The following is an 18,715-nucleotide window of genomic DNA, read 5'->3' as shown; positions in this document are numbered from 1 at the left end:
TTTGGGAAGTGATAAATGTCCATGAAATCTTCACATGTATGTTCCTCTGCCGTGGCTCCAGCTGGTCCTTTCGTTCGGGGCCCCTGACTTCCCGCAACAGTTTCTTTTGTTTTTATATGCCATGTTCAAATATTTCTGTAGTATAGATTCCTATAAATGGAATTTCTTGACATTAAAAGCACATTTAATTTTTTTTTTTTTTTGAGACGGAGTCTCGCTCTGTCCCCCAGGCTGGAGTGCAGTGGCACGATCTCCGCTCACTGCAAGGTCCGCCTCCTGGGTTCATGCCATTCTCCTGCCTCAGCCTCCCAAGTAGCTGGGATTACAGGCACCCACCACCACACCTGGCTAATTTTTTATATTTTTAGTAGAGACGGGGTTTCACCGTGTTAGCCAGGATGTTCTTGATCTCCTGACCTTGTGATCCACCCCCTCGGCCTCCCAAAGTGCTAGGATTACAGGCATGAGCCACCATGCCCGACCTTAATTTTTTTATAATGATGCTAAACCACCCTTAAAAAACCTGTGTCAGTTTATATCACCCAAATAGTGGGTGATAATGCCCATTCCCACAGCCCCTCCAGGTCTGGGTATTATTCAACTTCTCTTTCTTTCTTTTGACAAACAATGTTAATGGAGGAGATAATTTTTATTATTATTTTACATTTGTATCTGTATACCTTCCGGACATGATACTAAAATCTACAATCTAAAATATATAGTAGTTTAAATGGTAGCTAATATAATCTCTACAATATATCACACTGTTACTCTGTTTAGACTTTTTCATGTTTTGATGTTAAAGTTTGATTTTAACAGTTAAGTATCAAAATTTCCCTATGTATCATAATTTATATAACTATTATCCTATTCTTGAACAATTAATGCCTTTCCAGGGCCTCACCAATAAAATCACATAGCAATGAAAACCCTTATATGTGTGGGTTTTTTTCTCCTTTTATGAATAATTTATTAAAGTAAGTGTCAGATAGTGTTATTACTGGGACAATATCACTCTTTTTATGGCTCTTGATAAGAATTGTTAAATTGCTTTACATATATTAATTATCTTGATTTAGCCATTCCACAATGTATACATATATCAAAACATCATGTTATACACAATAAATACATACAACATGTATTTGTCAATTTAAAAACATGAATAGTTTTACAGAAGTGTTATATCAATGTTATCATCAAGAGTATCTCATTTTAACAGATTCTTGACTACTTTTCTGAAGAGTGATATATGTATTATTTCTAATTTAATCCATATGTTTACTTTTATAAATTGTAATTTATAGATTGTATACACAGAGAATGGTGATATATATATTTATATTTTCTATGCTTAAAAACTGCTTACTTTATAATGCTAACTGAAAGCAGCAGGATGCAGAATGAAGTATAACAATTATGTATACACCTCAACAATAGATAATTTAATTTTCCTTTTTCTTTCCTAATCAATCACAAGTATTACACTGAGGCTGAATGTCTTCCTCATATTCTTAGGGTCAACAGATCTGTCTCTTTCTTTTAGGAAATTTATCAGTGGTGTGGTTCCTCGTGCAACAAATATGAACGTCTGAAGGCAAACCAGGTAGCTACTGGCATTCGCTACAATGAAAGGAAAGGAAGGTCTGAACTAATTGTCGTGGAAGAAGGAAGTGAACCCTCAGAACTTATAGAGGTATTGTGACTCCTGTTGTTTGTTAAAGGGTTACCACTCCAAGTCGTGTGCGTGTGTGTGTGTGTGTGTGTGTGTGTGTGTGTAAGGCGACAGGGTGGGGAAGAAGGGGAAAGAGATTCAACACATTTTTCAATAGTGAGCCCAGCTACAATTAGTAAGAGGAAACAACAGGGTTCTAAGTGATGGAACTGGGAAAACAGAAAGTCATGACTCTCTCTCACCATTGGTGTCACTATCAAAGGAAGCCCTGGCCTTATCTTCTATAGTATATGAGGTGAAACAAATGAGTGACACTTCTGAACTTGACTATAAGAATGTATTTTGGAAGGAAGACAATATAATAGTTCTTTCATCTATTCATCTGGGCTTCTCAGGGTTTTACTTGTTTTTTTTTTGTTTTTGTTTTTGAGACGGAGTCTTGCTCTGTGGCCCAGGCTGGAGTGCAGTGGCACGATCTCCACTCACTGCAAGCTCTGCCTCCCGGGTTCACGCCATTCTCCTGCCTCAGCCTCCCGAGTAGCTGGGACTACAGGCGCCCACCACCACACCTGGCTAATTTTTTGTGTTTTTGGTAGAGGCAGGGCTTCACCGTGTTAGCCAGTGGTCCTGATCCCCTGACCTTGTGATCTGCCCGCCTCGGCCTCCCAAAGTGCTGGGATTACAGGCGTGAGCCACCCCACCCAGCCTTCTCAGGGTTTTTTTCAAACATGGTGGTTGTCTTCAATTTTAAAATTAACAGTTGCAGGTTGAGTATCCCTTTTCCAAAGTGCATGGGACCAGAAGTGTTTCAGATTTTGAATTCCCGGGGTGTTGGAAATATTTGTATACACAAAATGATATATCTTGGGGATGGGAGTCAAGTCTAAACATGAAACTCATTTATGTTTCACATACACCTTACATGCACAGCCTGAAGATAAATTTATACAATATTTTAAATAATTTTGTGCATGAAACAAGATGTGTGTTAAGTACTTGTGGGTGGAATTTCCACTTGCAGCATAACGTCAGGACTCAAAAAGTTTCAGACTTTGGAGTATTTCTAATTTCAGATGTTTGGATTAGGGATGCTCAACCTGTATTTCGTTAAAAGAATTAAATAAAATCTTATACCAAGAGATTAAATATGCCAGTATTTAAAATATTTCAATCATTTTAAGCTAAGAATTACAGGCAACACACTTATGATTTTAGTGTAGTTCTTAAATTAATGTGAAAATTAAGTGTTCATGGCTCTATAGACCCTACATCATTTACTTAACAATTATATGAATCTTAGGCATTTGGTTGTGACCAAACTTTGTCTTTTAAGAGCACTGCAGTGACTACCTAAGTGCATATATTGTATATATTCCTTTAAATAAGATTATCAGTTAAGGAGTATAACTATATTAAGATGCCTTCATACGTATTCACAAATTAATTTCCATTTGTTCACACAACAAATATTTATTGTACTCCTGTGATGTGCCAGGCACTAAATGTTTGCACCAGTTGCTACTTCCTTGTACGAGCACTGTGTTCCATCGTGACTTTACAGAGCCCTGTCAAAATCTGTTGATATAATACCTTTTTGAAACTTCTGCGTTTAATAGTGGTAGGTGGTATCTCTGAGTTTTCATTTCTTTGATTTCCTGGAATATTATACATATTCCCCCAGTAATTTTAGATTTGCATTTAAATCTATCTAAAGGCTATCTCATAAACATTTTTAATATTTTTGACTTACAGAAATTTAATGCAGTAGTTACATGGTCCAGTGATAGCCTAAAAATCCAGTGATCAGAAATTATATGAAATAACTTTATGTATTGTAATGTCTTTAAACTTTATTGCTTTAATAATGCCCAGACACAGACTTTCACATTAATGATGTTTTGGAAATAATTTTAATTCAGCGGGGAAATTCTCATGGTATAATGCTAGGAGAAAAGACAGAATATAAAATTTTATATGCATTATACTAATATATAATATGTGTATATAGCTCTGTATTCATACATATGTACATACCTAGAAAAATGTGCTAAAATATTACCAGTATTACATCTTGGGATGTGGCTGCTTATTTTTCTTCTTCATTTGTCTTTGTTATAATTAACATATATGATTCATTTTATAATCAGAAAAAAAGGCCATTTAAAAAATTAAGATAAAATTAGGGATGGTTTTACTGGATTTTTACTGGTTAGAATAACATAGCTAATAAATCAGACTTTGAAAAGTATTCAAAACGAATTCTTGATCTTTTAATATTCTTTTAAGGCCTCTGTTCTAGAGATGGGATCAACCATGTAAGTCTTCTAACTTGGCATATTTGGAAGCAAAACTCTATAAATAAGATGTATTTCTAGTTGACTGTAACCCCTTGTCTCAATAGCTATGCTTGGATAGAATCAGACTCAGGAACAGGACTCGCCCTGTGAAGTGGTAAGAAGAGTGTTACATTAACTATCAGATATCACTCATGCTTCTCCAGGGTCACCCTTGGCCCAAAGCAAGTCTCCTGACTACTCATTGTCTCTGATTCCTCATTTGCAAAGTGAAGGGTTAGACAAAATGGCTTCTCTGGTCCATTTAGATTCTAATGATCTATGCTTCTACCTTACCTCTTGGGCAGCAACTGTGTTTAATTACCACTCATTTGCCACTTGTAGTCTGTTCCAGGAAGTGATGCTGCTGTGGCTGAGGGGCCTTGCTGTGCATGTACATACGTGGTGTCCTTGCTTATTGGATTTCATTCAATGTTTTGAAAAAGAAAGTGTAAACAGTCAATACATTACACTGTAAAATTAAAATAAGAAAATGCAAATGAAGAAAAACTGTGCAAAAATATAATTTGACTTTAAAATATTAGTGATAAGGATAAAGAGATATAATGCTTAAGATAAAATGTGATGTCTGTGTTTCCAAGACTCCTCAGTTTGGTTTTTAGAAAAATCCTACAAAGCACCCACTTTGTTTTCGTTCAATACGTTCAGTGTCTATACTACATTTTATTTGACTGCTTTCACTCACACAATCAACTGAGATGAATTTTCAGTGAAAACCTTTATTAGATAAGGAAAAAAAAAAGCATTCAGTGGGCTTTCGTTTTTGGAAATGTAGTTTTGTAGCCTGATTACAAGAAAGAGTAATTATTTGATTAATTAATTGAACACCTATAACAAACTTGTTTGACTTCTAGGCTTTCTTAGTGTTGTAATGATAAGGATAGAATACAAAAAGCCCATGAACTTGGTTGGGAAGAATTACAACTTTATTTTCACTAACCTCATAACTGAAATACGGCCTTTCCTCCAATTGTGAAAGTAATAAGCAAACGTGAGTAGCAGAACAGTCCTGTGACTTTTCAGCTCCCATTATAGCTATTGTACACAACCTCAAAATACGTTTATGCTTATTGCTACTTGGTAATTATTATTGTTATTAGATCTTCTGCTCACTAGTATTTAATGAGTTAATGAAAAGCTCGTATATTACTTTACCAAACTTTAAAATATATGTATTTTGATATTTTAATAGTTGCATTTCAATGTAATTTATTTCCATTATAATACTTTGTATCTTCTTTTATGCATTTAGCAAATATTTTTCTTAGAAGGGAACTAATAGGTTTCAGAAGTGTTCCAAACCAGTCTATAGCACGCATGCACACATAAACACACACACACACACACACAGAGTATCCTTGTTTAAAATTTAAAAATGGCATTTCTTTTTCTGAGACTCTAGTGCAACTGTTGATTTTACTAGAGATGGAGTCTGAAAATCTAAAAATTTTTCAAATATATTTTAAATGTGACGTTTTATTTATTTATTTTTTTTTTGAGCTGGAGTCTTGCACTGTCACCCGGTCTAGAGTGCAGTGGTATGGTCTCGGCTCACTGCAGCCTCCGCCTTCCAGGTTCAAGTGATTCTCCTGCCTCAGCCTCCCAAGTAGCTGGGATTACAGGCACCCGCCACCACACCCAGCTAATTTTTTGCATTTTTAGTAGAGACAGGGTTTCACTCTGTTGGCCAGGCTGGTCTCAAATTCCTGCGTTGTGATCCGCCGGCTGTGGCCTCCCAAAGTGCTGAAATTACAGGCATGGGCCTCCGCGCCCGGCCTAAATTTGACCTTTTAAAAAATTCATTTCTAATGGGGTTCTTTTAAAATTATTAACTTTAAAAGCTTTGAAAGCCTGTCTGTGTGAAAGTTTGAAATGGCTTGAAAGCAAGGATATTTTAATCAATTAAATGAGCCTGTTTTCATTACTCTGTATTGAGTGCTGAATTTTTTGAACTTGTCTAAGACATTAAAGTGCTCAACACTGAAACTCAAACTTTTCTGAGAGTCTTTTGAAAAATTTATCTTTAGTTTGAAGTATTTCAGCTATTGATCACACTATTTTCACACAGTTTTTATATGGCTTATCTCCAGGATGACCATAAATTTATCCTCCATACAAAGCACATTGTAGAGTAAAAGGGGGCACTGAGGAGACAGGACACAACCATCATTAACAAGACTGTCTGGGGAAACAGGATGTGTGCCCACCCTCCTTTCTGCATCTTTAGTACTTTTAAAAGCCCATGTGCCTAAATAGGAAGACAATCCTGTAGGTGGAAAAAACTAAACTCTGTAACTAAAGTCAAATTCTACTCTGAGCTTGTTTTTGCTGCAAATATATTTACCATAAATGACTGCACATAAATTATGTAAAGCTTTTTTCGTGATCTTTCTTCTTTTCATATTTAAAATAATCAGTGAATGTGAAGAAAAATTAAATATTTCACTAGCCCTAAGGTCCCAAACTTTATTCCTTGATTAATCATTTTGTAAACATTAGGAGGAAAGCAAAAAATAAAAACAGAAACAAAAACAAAACAAAAACCAACCAACCAAACAAAAAACCCAAGGAAAAAAATATCTATGTTTTATAGACTTTCATTAAGAAAAAAACCCAGCATCTGGTAGATATAAAAAGAATGAAGATGAAGAAGGGGCAAGTTGTTTGACACAACAACAATTTTTTTTATTCTGGAAAGACTTTTTAAATATAGTTTAATGAATTCGTTAAGCCTATAATCATTGTAAATGCTGGTGGTGAAATACTGGCAGTAAAAATACTGCAGGGATATGGTAGGCAGATGCTGTGTTGCTGAACTGTTGTTGAACTCTTGCTTTTATAAAAACGACTGTAAGGCTCTCTGGAAAGTCATACATGCAATGAATGTTTCAGATTTTTGACCTAAAAAAAAGAAAATCAGAATAACATATTATGTCTCCATTAATAACTGTTTATCAAGTGCAGGGTTGGTTCCCAACGAAGTTTGAAGACTCTGCTTACTTTATTGTCTGGTTGAGGAGATAAGCATGCACTAGAAAATAGTCAGAAAGTGTGGGAATAGAATCGTGAGGGTCTTCAGAGGCCAGAGAGCATGGTCTGAATAACACCACAATTTGTTGGAAGACTTTTCATGATGAAAATCCTATTTTAGACTTTATGATATTAGCATATAGTCTAGATTAAACTCCAAAGGTTCTCCCAAAATAGAAAATGTGTTCCTTTTGTTTTTATAAGTCATAATTCACAGTATGAAAACAAAGAATGTATTCAGCCATTCTCTTGGAAAGTTGATGGGATATTTACTCTATGCTGATCTGGCTGTCCTGTTAGTAAAAACTAGAGTTGAATAGTGAAGATAGTTCTTAAGTTATCTTTTAGAGATGTACTCTACAAAGCCTATTAAGGCAAAGAGTAAATTTGTAGCCATATTTGTTCAAAGTACTTTGCAAAATAAAATTTATATGTTATCAATACTAAGTTCCTTGAGGGCAGGCACTGCCTTTATATTTGTGTAGCCCTTACAGCTCTAACTCATTGCCCACTAGTATTTGGATAATTAAGACAATTAACTGTGAAATATATAGTTTCAGAAACTAAGTATGCTTGTTTTTCTGTTTTTTAGGGGATGGTACTGCTTTAAAAATTCCGTGTTTTAGGTGATATTGTTGATGTAGACATGAACAAAGTCATATGCTGATTAAAATAAGTTTTAAGACCAGCTAGATTTATATAGAAGGGCAGTTGGTACTTAGAAAGGATAATACAAATATTCTGCTCCTCTTCTTTTTTCAGGTGATAGTTAAAACCAGCCTCTCAAAAAACAACGAACAAGTCTTGAGCTTATTTATACTTAGTGCAATACTGTCCCACATATTAGGCAGATGGCATATACTCCAAGTGAAAGTGCTTCACACAGTAGGAAACATGTAGCTAGTATCTAAAACTCTTCATCTATGAATTAAAATGCATGTTACCTTATGTCCCTCTCAGGTCAGGTCATCACCCCTTTTAGAATCCAGCAGCCACAAAACTCCAATTCTTTTCTTGCCAGGACAGCATGTAACACTGCTGCCCACTGGCCTGGCTACCCTGATTGGCTGTTGCCTGCAATTCCAGTGCTGCCTCTTTGGGAACTGTTGGGGCCACCACTGCTCACTGCTCTGGACTAAAGGTGAATTTGCTCCGTGAACTCCAAGGATCTACACAGATGTAGTGCTTTATTATTGAGTCATCTAGTACATTTGTCTTATTCTTCCCCCAAACTTAATGTCAAAAGGCTGTGCACATTGCTAGTGCTTCCAAAGTTCTTTTAAATTTACAGAAATAGGAGTGATTTTTAAATTTTAATAATTTGATCATTGGAACATTCATACATTTCAGAATACAAAGTAAAAGATTACCAAATCAAATTGGAATTTGGAAGCTTAGGATTTTGTCAGCATTCCTTAAAGTTTTTCTGTGGAAATGTTTGTCCTGAGTTTACTGGACTTACATGGGTTTATATTTTAATATTTTAATGAAAATATAGTTGTACATTTAAATAAAGAATGACTGTTTTGAAAATGATACTACAGAGAGAGGAAAGAGCTTTATTTCTGGGGAGTGATCTTTGATTAGATAAATCAGTCATTCTCCATTTGTCTTTGTAGGGTTGTATCGAATGAACCAAAGAAGTACTAGTAATTGAAATAGGGAGCTTTGTGAAAATCCCCCTCACAACCACTTTGGAACAATATATTTAGCACTTTTGAAAGCGTCTAAAGCTTTATAGGAAAATGATATAAATAGATATACAGCTAGGCTGGTGGTGCACATCTATAGTGCCAGCTATTTGGGAAGCTCTGATGGGAGGATTGCTTGAGTCCAGGAGTTCAAGGATGCTGTGAGCTATGATCATGCCCGTAAATAGCCGCTGCACTCCAGCCTGGGCAACATAAAGTGACTCTGTCTCTTAAAATAAAAAAAAATAGATTAAGGTTGTTTTATGGGTTTGTAATACCCACACAAAAAATAACTCATTAAACTATTTTTCTGTTGCCCTCCTATTTTTTTTCATTCTAGTCGAAACCCTGTACTTTGTAAGAATGGAAATTTGAATTGTCTGAGTTATCAGTTGGGTCTAAATACTTGTGTGTTTTCCAAGTAGTTTTAGCTTCCTTATTTATCCTGCTTTTATTTTCCTATGACTTTTTGTAAGTCCTTGGGAAATTAAACAATGTCTTAAATATTTTGGAATCCCTCATTCATGTAGCATTGTGCCTGACACATAGGCACTGCTCATCAAGTATTTGTCATTTGATTGAAATAACATTATTATGAGAGTCACTGGGAAAGAGGAGGTCCATTTACCGACTTACCATTCAAAGATTTTTAAGTTAAAGGGAGATATATTTGCAACCCTCTCTAAATTAGTCCTGAGGCTACACTGCATATAGAGAAGAGATGAACTATCAGAGATACAAGCAAGTAGGAATCTTTCTTTTTCTCCTCTTTGCTGCATTGTAATTAATGCATTTTCTCCATTTTGCTTTACTGCAATAATACTTAGTACACTCCTGAAATCCAAAGTATTGCAGTGATAAGGAGTACCTGCCCCAAGGTTGCAACGCTCTCTAGAACACTAGTGTTGCTCTAGCTATTTAGATCTACCATGTATTGATGGCTTACTGCTTGCCAAGCACTGTTCAAGACACTATTCATTTCTTGTTATTTAATTTAATGAATTTGTTGCTTGGATTTCTAGTATTGAATTTGGATACCCGTTTTGTTCCTCACCAATTCATCCAGTGGGGGAAGTTGAAATGTTCTGAACAAAGATAAGAAATTCATATAGTAACAGCTTATCATATGCTGCAATAAAGTGATAACATTTCACATAATCTCCCCCTTTGTCACACCGAAGTTCATCACGAAGAGTTGTAACCTTACAGACAAGGTACCACTGTTATATAATCCGTCCAAGTTAACACCACTTGGTAATCATCTCTGAATGAGGTAATTTTCCCTTTAGCTTGCAGCTGAAGTGAGGGAATATCAATAGACTCTGTAAATAGGATAATGCAGTTCCAAGACAGATGGATTTAATGGGTAGGACAGGGGAGAGGGATGGATCTTTGCCCCACAAGGTGTGTATCTGAATTGATAAGCGAATATAAATATTGAACTATAATGGCAGTTTCTGTTCTATCCTTTTAGTGTTCCACTTGTCACAATAGTGATAATATATTTTAAAAAAACTAACAGTCAGACTGTATTTTTTCAGTAATTTTAGGTCAAGTTCATCTTATCCTTTGTGCTAAGAATCAGCTAAACACAGATATAAAAGGGCCAGGTCTCTGATTCAGTGATTCATGATTTCTTGCATTCATTTTGTAAATTAGTTTTTAAGTATGTAATAATAAACAATAATATTTACTTTGTATCAGTTTCCTCTTACATATTGTGCTTAGAGTTAGCCAAGCCCAGATACGAAAATGTTAAATATGCAAGATTCAGCCATTCATATCTCCTTAGTATGTATTTGATAACAAGCATTTGTTTAATATCATGAGGAAATATGCTCACATATTGGAAAGAGCGTCCTTAAATGGTGGCCACCTGGATTGTGTTTCCAAGTACTGTTTTTCCAGAGCCTAGAATCACAGAGTGTTGGAACTGGGTTATACTGACAGCACTTGTATAAACTAGTGTTACTATATCAGAATTGCTATTATGTTTGCAGGGGTGTCTAGTGCATCACAATTTTTAGAATTACATTATTTTGAAAAAATGTATATGTAATAATATGTTTATTTAAAGGCTTTAAAGCGACTTTGTAAGGAAAGGATGTTTGTTCATGTAAATACAGTATTCTGCTCAGTGGAAACCAATAGGAAATTCTCAGCGTTAGATATCCCATAATCTACTAATCATGAAAAAGTTACTAACATGCTACTAAAATATATTAATATCTGTATGTAAACAAAAAAGCTTCATAGAACTATGTTGGTAAGTGAAGTCATATACCATGTATCACAGAGAAATTAAATATTAATGGTCTGCAATCTGCTGTCAAAAATACATCTTAACGATGTCTGATAGAGTGCATGTAGAGAAGACAAATATATTGATTAAAAACAGTTTTGAAACAAGGAGCAAATGCTCTACAACTGCATTGTGATATTCACTGTTATAGAAGACTATTGTTAGGGAATGGCACGACTTCTCTCATCTTGTATTCTGCAAGGGTAAATGTAGATGGCTCACTGGTAGGCTGAACTTTCTGTTTATTCCTTAATCTTTTTGTTACATTTTCTTGATAGCATACAAGTGCTTCTTCTTATTAACACAGGAATTAAATAATCTAGGAAATGGATTTTAATTGCTGCAAAAGAGCTAACAACTACTACCCTGACAAATATTCAGTGCTAACCATAGAAGAGGCACTCTTCTAGGGGCTTTACAGGATTTAATTCTTAAAACCCTTACTATGAAATGGAGACATCTTTTATTCCCTGTCTATGTTGTGTTCCTCCAAAAGTTGACTCTGAGACAGGGACTTGGGGGCAGGTTGTTATTTGAAAGGTGATCCTGAAAGCATCAAGTGGGAGTAAAGTGAGACAACATTTTGTTGACAGGTGTCTTACTGCAGTGAGCAACTGGGGTTAAGTCCCAAAGAGACCCTCAGGCATTAGCCCTCAGAAGGCTGAGTGGTTGCTGGGTCTAGCCAGTAATTCCCATCCCTCATTGCTTGAGCGTTGCTCCTTGGTTCTTAATGCCCCAGAACCTGCAGTCTGCCTTGTATTTGGACACAGTACAGCTCCATGGCTAGATAATGCCACCAGATAGAAAGCAAAAGACTTTGAACTTTAAGATACTATCTATAGACAGCTCCATGGCCAGATAATGCCACCATGTAGAGAGCAGAAGACTTAGAGCTTTAAGACACTATCTGCAAATGACCTCTAAGTTAGATCAAGGTGATATGGGCAGAGCACCAATAGCATCTGCTACATCCTTACTTTACAGATGAGGAAACTGAGTCTTAGAGAGGCTATGTAACTTGCTTAAGTAGAAATAAGAATAAGAAATCTGTGGATCACACCCAAACTATCTTTCTTACAGACACTGTGATCTTAAACATAGAGAGCAAGGGAAATCCCAACTGCTGTGAAGTTATTTTATAACTTCAAAAACTTTGCCAGAAATGTTTGATAATTATGCCTCATTTTATATATTCCATATAATAATTACTAGTTTTAATAGCACAGTGTTTGTACTTAGTGGACTGGTGATATGGTTTGGCTCTGTGTCCCCACCCAAATCTCATCTGTAATTGTAATCCCCACACATCAAGGGAGGGATCTGGTGGGAGGTGATTGGATCATGGTGGCAGTTTCACCCATGTTGTTCTCGAGCTAGTGAGGGAGTTCTCACAAGGTCTGATGGTTTTAAAGGTGGTAGTTTTTTCCTGTGTGTTCACTCTCTCTCTCCTGCTGCCATATAAGATGTGCCTTGCTTCCCCTTCACCTTCTGCCATGATTGTAAGTTTCTTGAGGCATCCCCAGTCATGCGGAACAGTGAGTCAATTAAACCTTTTTTCTTCATTAATTACCCAGTATCAGGTATTTCTTTATAGCAGTGTGAAAATTGACTAATTCAACTGGCTTACCCCTTTGTTTTTTATCTCTTACCATTAGCATTCAGCCCTTCATCCAAATTACAGAGGCATTAGGTTCAGGGTAATTGGGGTACACATTTTTTTTTGGAAAAAATATACATTTTCTTAATGTATAACATAGAAGGCATGCAAATATTTTTAAGTGCCTCAGAGTACTTGAAAAGCCATTTTTGAGTTTGCTCAATTAAAATTTCGTGCTTGGAAATTTTCTGGATTATGTAGATAAAAAAGTTTTCCCAACTCCCTTGCCATTGAAACAAAACTTGGCCAAATTGAATGAAAAGTTATATATAAATCAGGTTTATGTACCTTCTCCTCAAAGGATAAGATGAGATAAAATTAAACAAGTTCATATAAATGTGTGTATACGTATATGTATATGGTGATACAGGGCAGTGAAAAAATACTCGAGGTTTAGCTCATGTTCTCATTATAGGGGTGCCCTATTTTCTTCTCCATTTCTCCCCTTATCCAACTTAGTTTTTTATCCAACTTAGAGTACCAGAGGGTGATCTTTTCCAAAGTCAGTGAAAATAAGCAAGAAGTTACTGAGACTAATAATGTTACCAGAGACACCGTAGTGAAGCCCCAGTCGTGAGAGGAGGAGAATGGTCTTTATGGACCCAGCAGTTTTGGGAAATGGGACCTAATAAGAGATGACTAGAGCCCTCATGAATAGTTTGACATTATTATTGCAGAAGTGGGTTATTTCTTGAGAGTGGGTTTATTATTATATAAAAGTGAGTTTGGCCCCTTCTTGCTCTCTTGCTCTCCACATTCTCTTGCCTTTCTTCCTTATACCATGAGATGAGGTAGCAAGAAGGCCTCACCAGATTCTGCTACCTTGATATTGGACTTCATAATGTGAGAAATAAATTTATTTTCTTTATAGATTACCTAATTTGTGGTATTCTGTTATAGCAACTCCAAACAGCTAAAACACTGCACTGAAAGTTAGTTCACCTAAAGCAGGAATCAAAGCTAACCTGTTAACCACTGTAGACTCAGCTCTTTCCCACAGAGCCAGAATATTATAGACACTCAAGAAATAAACCTTACATAACAGATATATCTTGCCTCACCAAAATAAGGTCATATGTACAAGACTATATGGGAAAATATGATGGAAACACAGAAGGAGGATCAGAGAATTCGTTTTATAATCAAGGACTAACGACATCATAGACACCACAATTGTGGACTTCAATGAAAGGAAGAGATTACTATACCGTATTCCTTTTTTTCAGCATTGTCACCTACTCTTCTGCTGATTGCATAAAAGACTTTTCTCTAGGTTTTGCCTGGAGAGGGACATACAGATCTATATTCAATTTGTAGTTTAAATCTAAGATATAGTTTCTCCTGCCTTTTTTTCCCGTGACGGGAAATGTACCTTTTGACAGAGGTACATTACCAAGACATATAGACTGCTTTATAAAATCATTAGATCAGTACATGAACAAATAATAAAGTGTAAGTCCATGAGGAGGTGCGTGGCAAGAAGTCCAGTGGTAAAATCATTATGCAAAGGATTATTCCAGTAATATGCAGGGTTGTATAAGACAGAAAGAGTAATGCTTTCACCAGGGAAAGATTTGACTCTGCATATATAAAGGTGAAGAAAGGGTACAGGATCTACCATTTGTTGAATTTTCACCATATGCTAGTCATAGTAATAATCACATGATAATTGAACCACATTATTTATTATACCATTTTAAATGTGGAAACGAGATTACAGAGACTCTTAGTAGTGGCTCCACCCAGCTCAGCCTGCCTGATCCTGCCAAATGAAGGGAGGTGTCAAAAAGACAATGGAGGAATGCATAGAAATTAGGAACCCCAAAGGCAAGTTTTGGAAGAGTTCATCCAAGCACTGATCAGACAGAAATGTCCAAAGTGGGTTTGAAGCCTTAGGGAAAAAGGTTTGGTGATGTCCAGAAAAGGCAAATGACCTGAAATCTTAATACCTGAGATTTGCCCCAGAGCAGCTCCCAGACCTCCAGGCCCTAATAATTTGTCCAGGGGAGATGTGTTCTAACAAGCTAATGTGAACCTCAGAAATGCTTGGCAGACCTATCCCAATGGTTGAGGTAGATAAACCAGGCTAGCAAAGCTGATGCCACGGAGCACTTGAATCACATCACCAAACCAGGCCTAGAAGGCTTTTCAAATATACAATGCATGGGCTCCAATCAGAATAAATAAATCCAAATTTCTAGAGATTGGATTCAGGCATTGGCATTCTTTTTTATATCAGCCCAGATGGTTCTAATATGCAGCCAGTGAAAACAACTGCTCTTGTCTAATAAGTTGGCATTCTGGCTTATGGCTTTTAATGACTTGTGATTTTGCTTTCTGTGTTATAGTAACTTAAGGTAACTTTCCATATTATAGTAACTTTTGGGGTAACTTTCTTCTGAGTTTGACCCTTCAACATCTATCCTCTAATACGCTGATATTCCAGGAATGCTGAAGCCCAGTCCTGCCTCATGATAAGTTCATGCAATGTGCTGCCACAGCATTCCCTGAGGCCTCTAGGGTTGCACTCTCCGTCTGGCATCCTCAAGACATGAGTGACTATTTAAGTTTATGTTTAAATTCCTTAAAATTAAATAAAATGTAAAATTCAGTTACTCAGTCACACTAGCCACATTTCAGGTACTCATTAGCTACAAATGGCTAGTGAGAACTGTGTTGGACAGCAAAGATGTGGAATATTTCATCATTGCAGAAATTTCTACTGGACAGCACTGCGCTATAGCTAAACCTCTTGCAGAGGCCCAGTTCACTTTGTCTTTTTATCCAAATATGCTTTCCTACCTCTAAAATACCTCACATGCTTTCCCTCCTCAAAAATACCTTTATCCATTCTTTAATGTATGAAATCACCCTCTATTTTATTTATGAATAAAGGGATAAAGGTATTTTTGAGGCCATCACTGAGAGAGAGCAGCAGAGTAAATGTTGGAATCTTATATCTAGAGTGGGTGGAGCTGGCTAAATAAGACCACAGCATTCTTGGAATCACCGGTCATTTTATATCTCTGTGGATCTTCCCTATTATCAAATATTTGTCTTACCTAAGGCATAAAATGCCTTGCAGCAAGTAAATATACCATAACAACAAGGATTAGCTTCACTCTTACAATTTATTTCTGTGCTCCATATGTTACACTCTACTGATTGTTTCTCAGTTAAGGAAAAGAAGTAAGATACAGAATTTACTAATTAAAATGTTCATTCTTGGAACCTGTGAGCTGATTCTGTTTTTAGTGAAAATAAAAGCAGAGTCATCTACCCTAAAATGATTAAGGTGAGAAGAATGAAATGCCTCATTTTCTATATAAAGAGCTTTGAAGTAGAGGTTAGAAGGCCTGGGGTTTACATATTTGCTTTAATATTTATGAGACATGGATCTAAGGCAAAACTCCTAACTTCCTTCAGTCTTATTTTCTTAATCTATGAAGTTAAAGTAATCATGATACAGGTTCTGCCTCTCTCTCAGAGTTCTGCTGGGAGCACATAAGACCCTCAATGATAAATGCCTTTAGGACTTGGCACCAACTTGGCACATTTTCATCTACAGTGATATGTAGCTTTGAGTTATATATTGTGCTTCTTCCAGGTCATGCATAGCTATTGTTTTCTTATGATGCATTACAAATATTTATTCTAAAGTGGCCAAACATCTTGACTTTTTTGTATAAAGAAGGGTAACCACATCTTGAGAACAAGACAGTGTAAATGTTGGAAGTTTTTATCCAAAGTAGGTAAAGTTGACTAAAAGGTAAAAAATAAATGAATAAATAAAAACAGATGTACATGCTGTGAAAAACTAAGGATTAAGAGAGTAAAAGAGTATAGCAATTGTTTCTTGGCTGCCTGATCCTTTTATCTGAAAATACAAATTTCCACATAAGCCTGCTTAAGTTTTAAAAAGAAAAGTTCACCTTGGATCATAGTAGGGAAAGAAATAAACAAACACCAAGGGTGGTCTTGAGACAGGTCATGAGAACCTAGAAACTCTGAAGCTGGTCGATTATTAATCTCCTAGCTAGCTATGGGGAAGGAATGGGCATGGCTTCCATAGGGAACACCGAGTATGTCAGCCTGATTAGAGGAGGGGGAATGCTGAGAAATAAGGCAGGGTAGATGACATTCAGCATCTGAAGGGGACTTGGGATTCAGACAGAAGTTTTGGGTCAGTGGGAGCACCCAATTCAGAATAATCTAGATTGCAGATTCCTGGGCCTCACCATAGACCTGTTTATTGACTCAATGGCTGGCAGCTGAGAATCTGTATTTGCAAAGTTACACAGGTGTTGCTTGAGTACATTGAAGTTCAGGAACCACTGCAGCAGATGTAAAATATAAATCTTTTTTATTTTTTATTTTTTAAAAATTTAAAAAGAAATTTTAAATGTTTTCCAGCTTTATAAAGGGATAATTGACAAAGTTTGTACATATATATCTATCAAAATATCACATTTTGATAGATATATATGTACAAACTTTGTCATATACAAAATGTGATATTTTGATAGATGTATAAGTTGTGAAATGATTACCACAATCAAGATAATTAACATCTGTCACCTCACATTGTGTGTGTGTGATGAAAATATTTGAATATCTTCTCTCTTAGCAAATTTCAAGTATAAACTACATTATTAATAACTATAACCATCATACTATACTTTGTCTCCAGAACTTACTTATCTTATACCTGAAAGTTTGAATTCTTTCACCAACATTTCTCCATTTCCTCTATTTTTCAGCCCCTGGCAATCACCATTCTACCACTGTATTTCTATGAATTGGATATTTTGGATTCCACATATTAATGAGATCATGCATTGTTTATCTTTCTGTGTCTGGCTTATTTCACTTCGCATAATGTACAATAGGTTCATCCATGTTGTTGCAAATGACAGGATTTCCTTGCTCTAGAGTCATATTCCTACAACATAGGAGTAATGTGAAATAAGGGGCCTTGCAGCCAGTGTCCAGGAATAGACAGGAATCAGTGACTAACCATTATTAAAAATAATAATAATGACTAAGTGGGTAGGAGATCCAAATTGGAGGAGAGGAAGTATTTAAAACTGACCACATAATATTAAGTCCATATAAAGAGGAGAGAATAGAGATACATTGACACAAATGGAGAATTGAGAGTGGCTAGTTTTGTAGAAAATAAGTTCAGTTTGGAGTATTTAGATGATGGCAATACTTTTAAACAGAAACTTACAGAAAGTAATTGAAAGAGGAGCTCCAAACTTGCAAGATACATCTTGGCTAGAACAATTGATGAAATTTTTAGGTAACACCCTCAAATGAGGCTTCTCTGTGTTTGTACCCCATTAAATTGTCAAAATATATGTTATTTCACATACAACAAAGGATTACATGAGCTAAATGCCAATCGCGTGGGCAACCCAAAATGAAAATATTTTACATTCAGGCATGATCTTCCAAGCTGTGTTTACAGTTTATGTCAAAGATCAAAATGTATGGCCTAGTTGATAAAGTGAACATATTTAGTTATTTTGCTCTTTCTACGCCAGATGTAAAGTCCTTAAGTGTGGGACAACATGGTTAGAGACTCATTTACATACCCCAGTGACCTCAAATATTTGATAAATGCTTAGTTGAACTCAATTTTAAAGTGATCCTTAGAGATGATACCTGACAATATATGGCATCTCTCTGCCTCTGGAGTTAAGCCTGTTTTTGCTAAATCCCTTGAGTTCAATTCCCAACTATGCTGCAGTCCTTTGAGAAGCTAATTAAGATGCCTGGCTAATATGGGAATTGTGGTCTGAAAATTAAAAGTTAGAGTGTGCCTCAAATCCCAGACTGGGTCCGCCCGCTGGGAGGTTTCCTAGTATTAGATATGCCCTTAACACAAACTGTTTATTCCAAACTACGGTCTTAGTTGGAGTAGAATTAGAAAAGTATATGTGAGGAGATCTTTGATGGCTCTTACAAGCTATACATACTTCTACCAAAAGTGTTTTTTTG

At 36.0% G+C, this 18,715-nt stretch overlaps 1 protein-coding gene across 1 annotated transcript in view; it reads left to right on the top strand.

Moving 5' to 3' along the window:
• SCIN (scinderin) overlaps positions 1 to 18,715 on the top strand; it is a 75,682-nt gene that overhangs the window by 27,929 nt on the left and 29,038 nt on the right. Inside the window, exon 4 of the mRNA XM_054496802.2 lies at positions 1,547 to 1,696. Coding sequence (XP_054352777.1) covers positions 1,547 to 1,696 — 150 coding nt within the window. The remainder of the gene's footprint in view (positions 1 to 1,546; positions 1,697 to 18,715) is intronic.

The sequence above is a fragment of the Pongo pygmaeus genome, chromosome 6, assembly GCF_028885625.2.
Source record: "Pongo pygmaeus isolate AG05252 chromosome 6, NHGRI_mPonPyg2-v2.0_pri, whole genome shotgun sequence".
Taxonomy (NCBI): Eukaryota; Metazoa; Chordata; class Mammalia; order Primates; family Hominidae; genus Pongo; species Pongo pygmaeus.
Note: the sequence above shows the minus strand (reverse complement) of the source record. Positions and strands in the feature narration are given on the sequence as shown.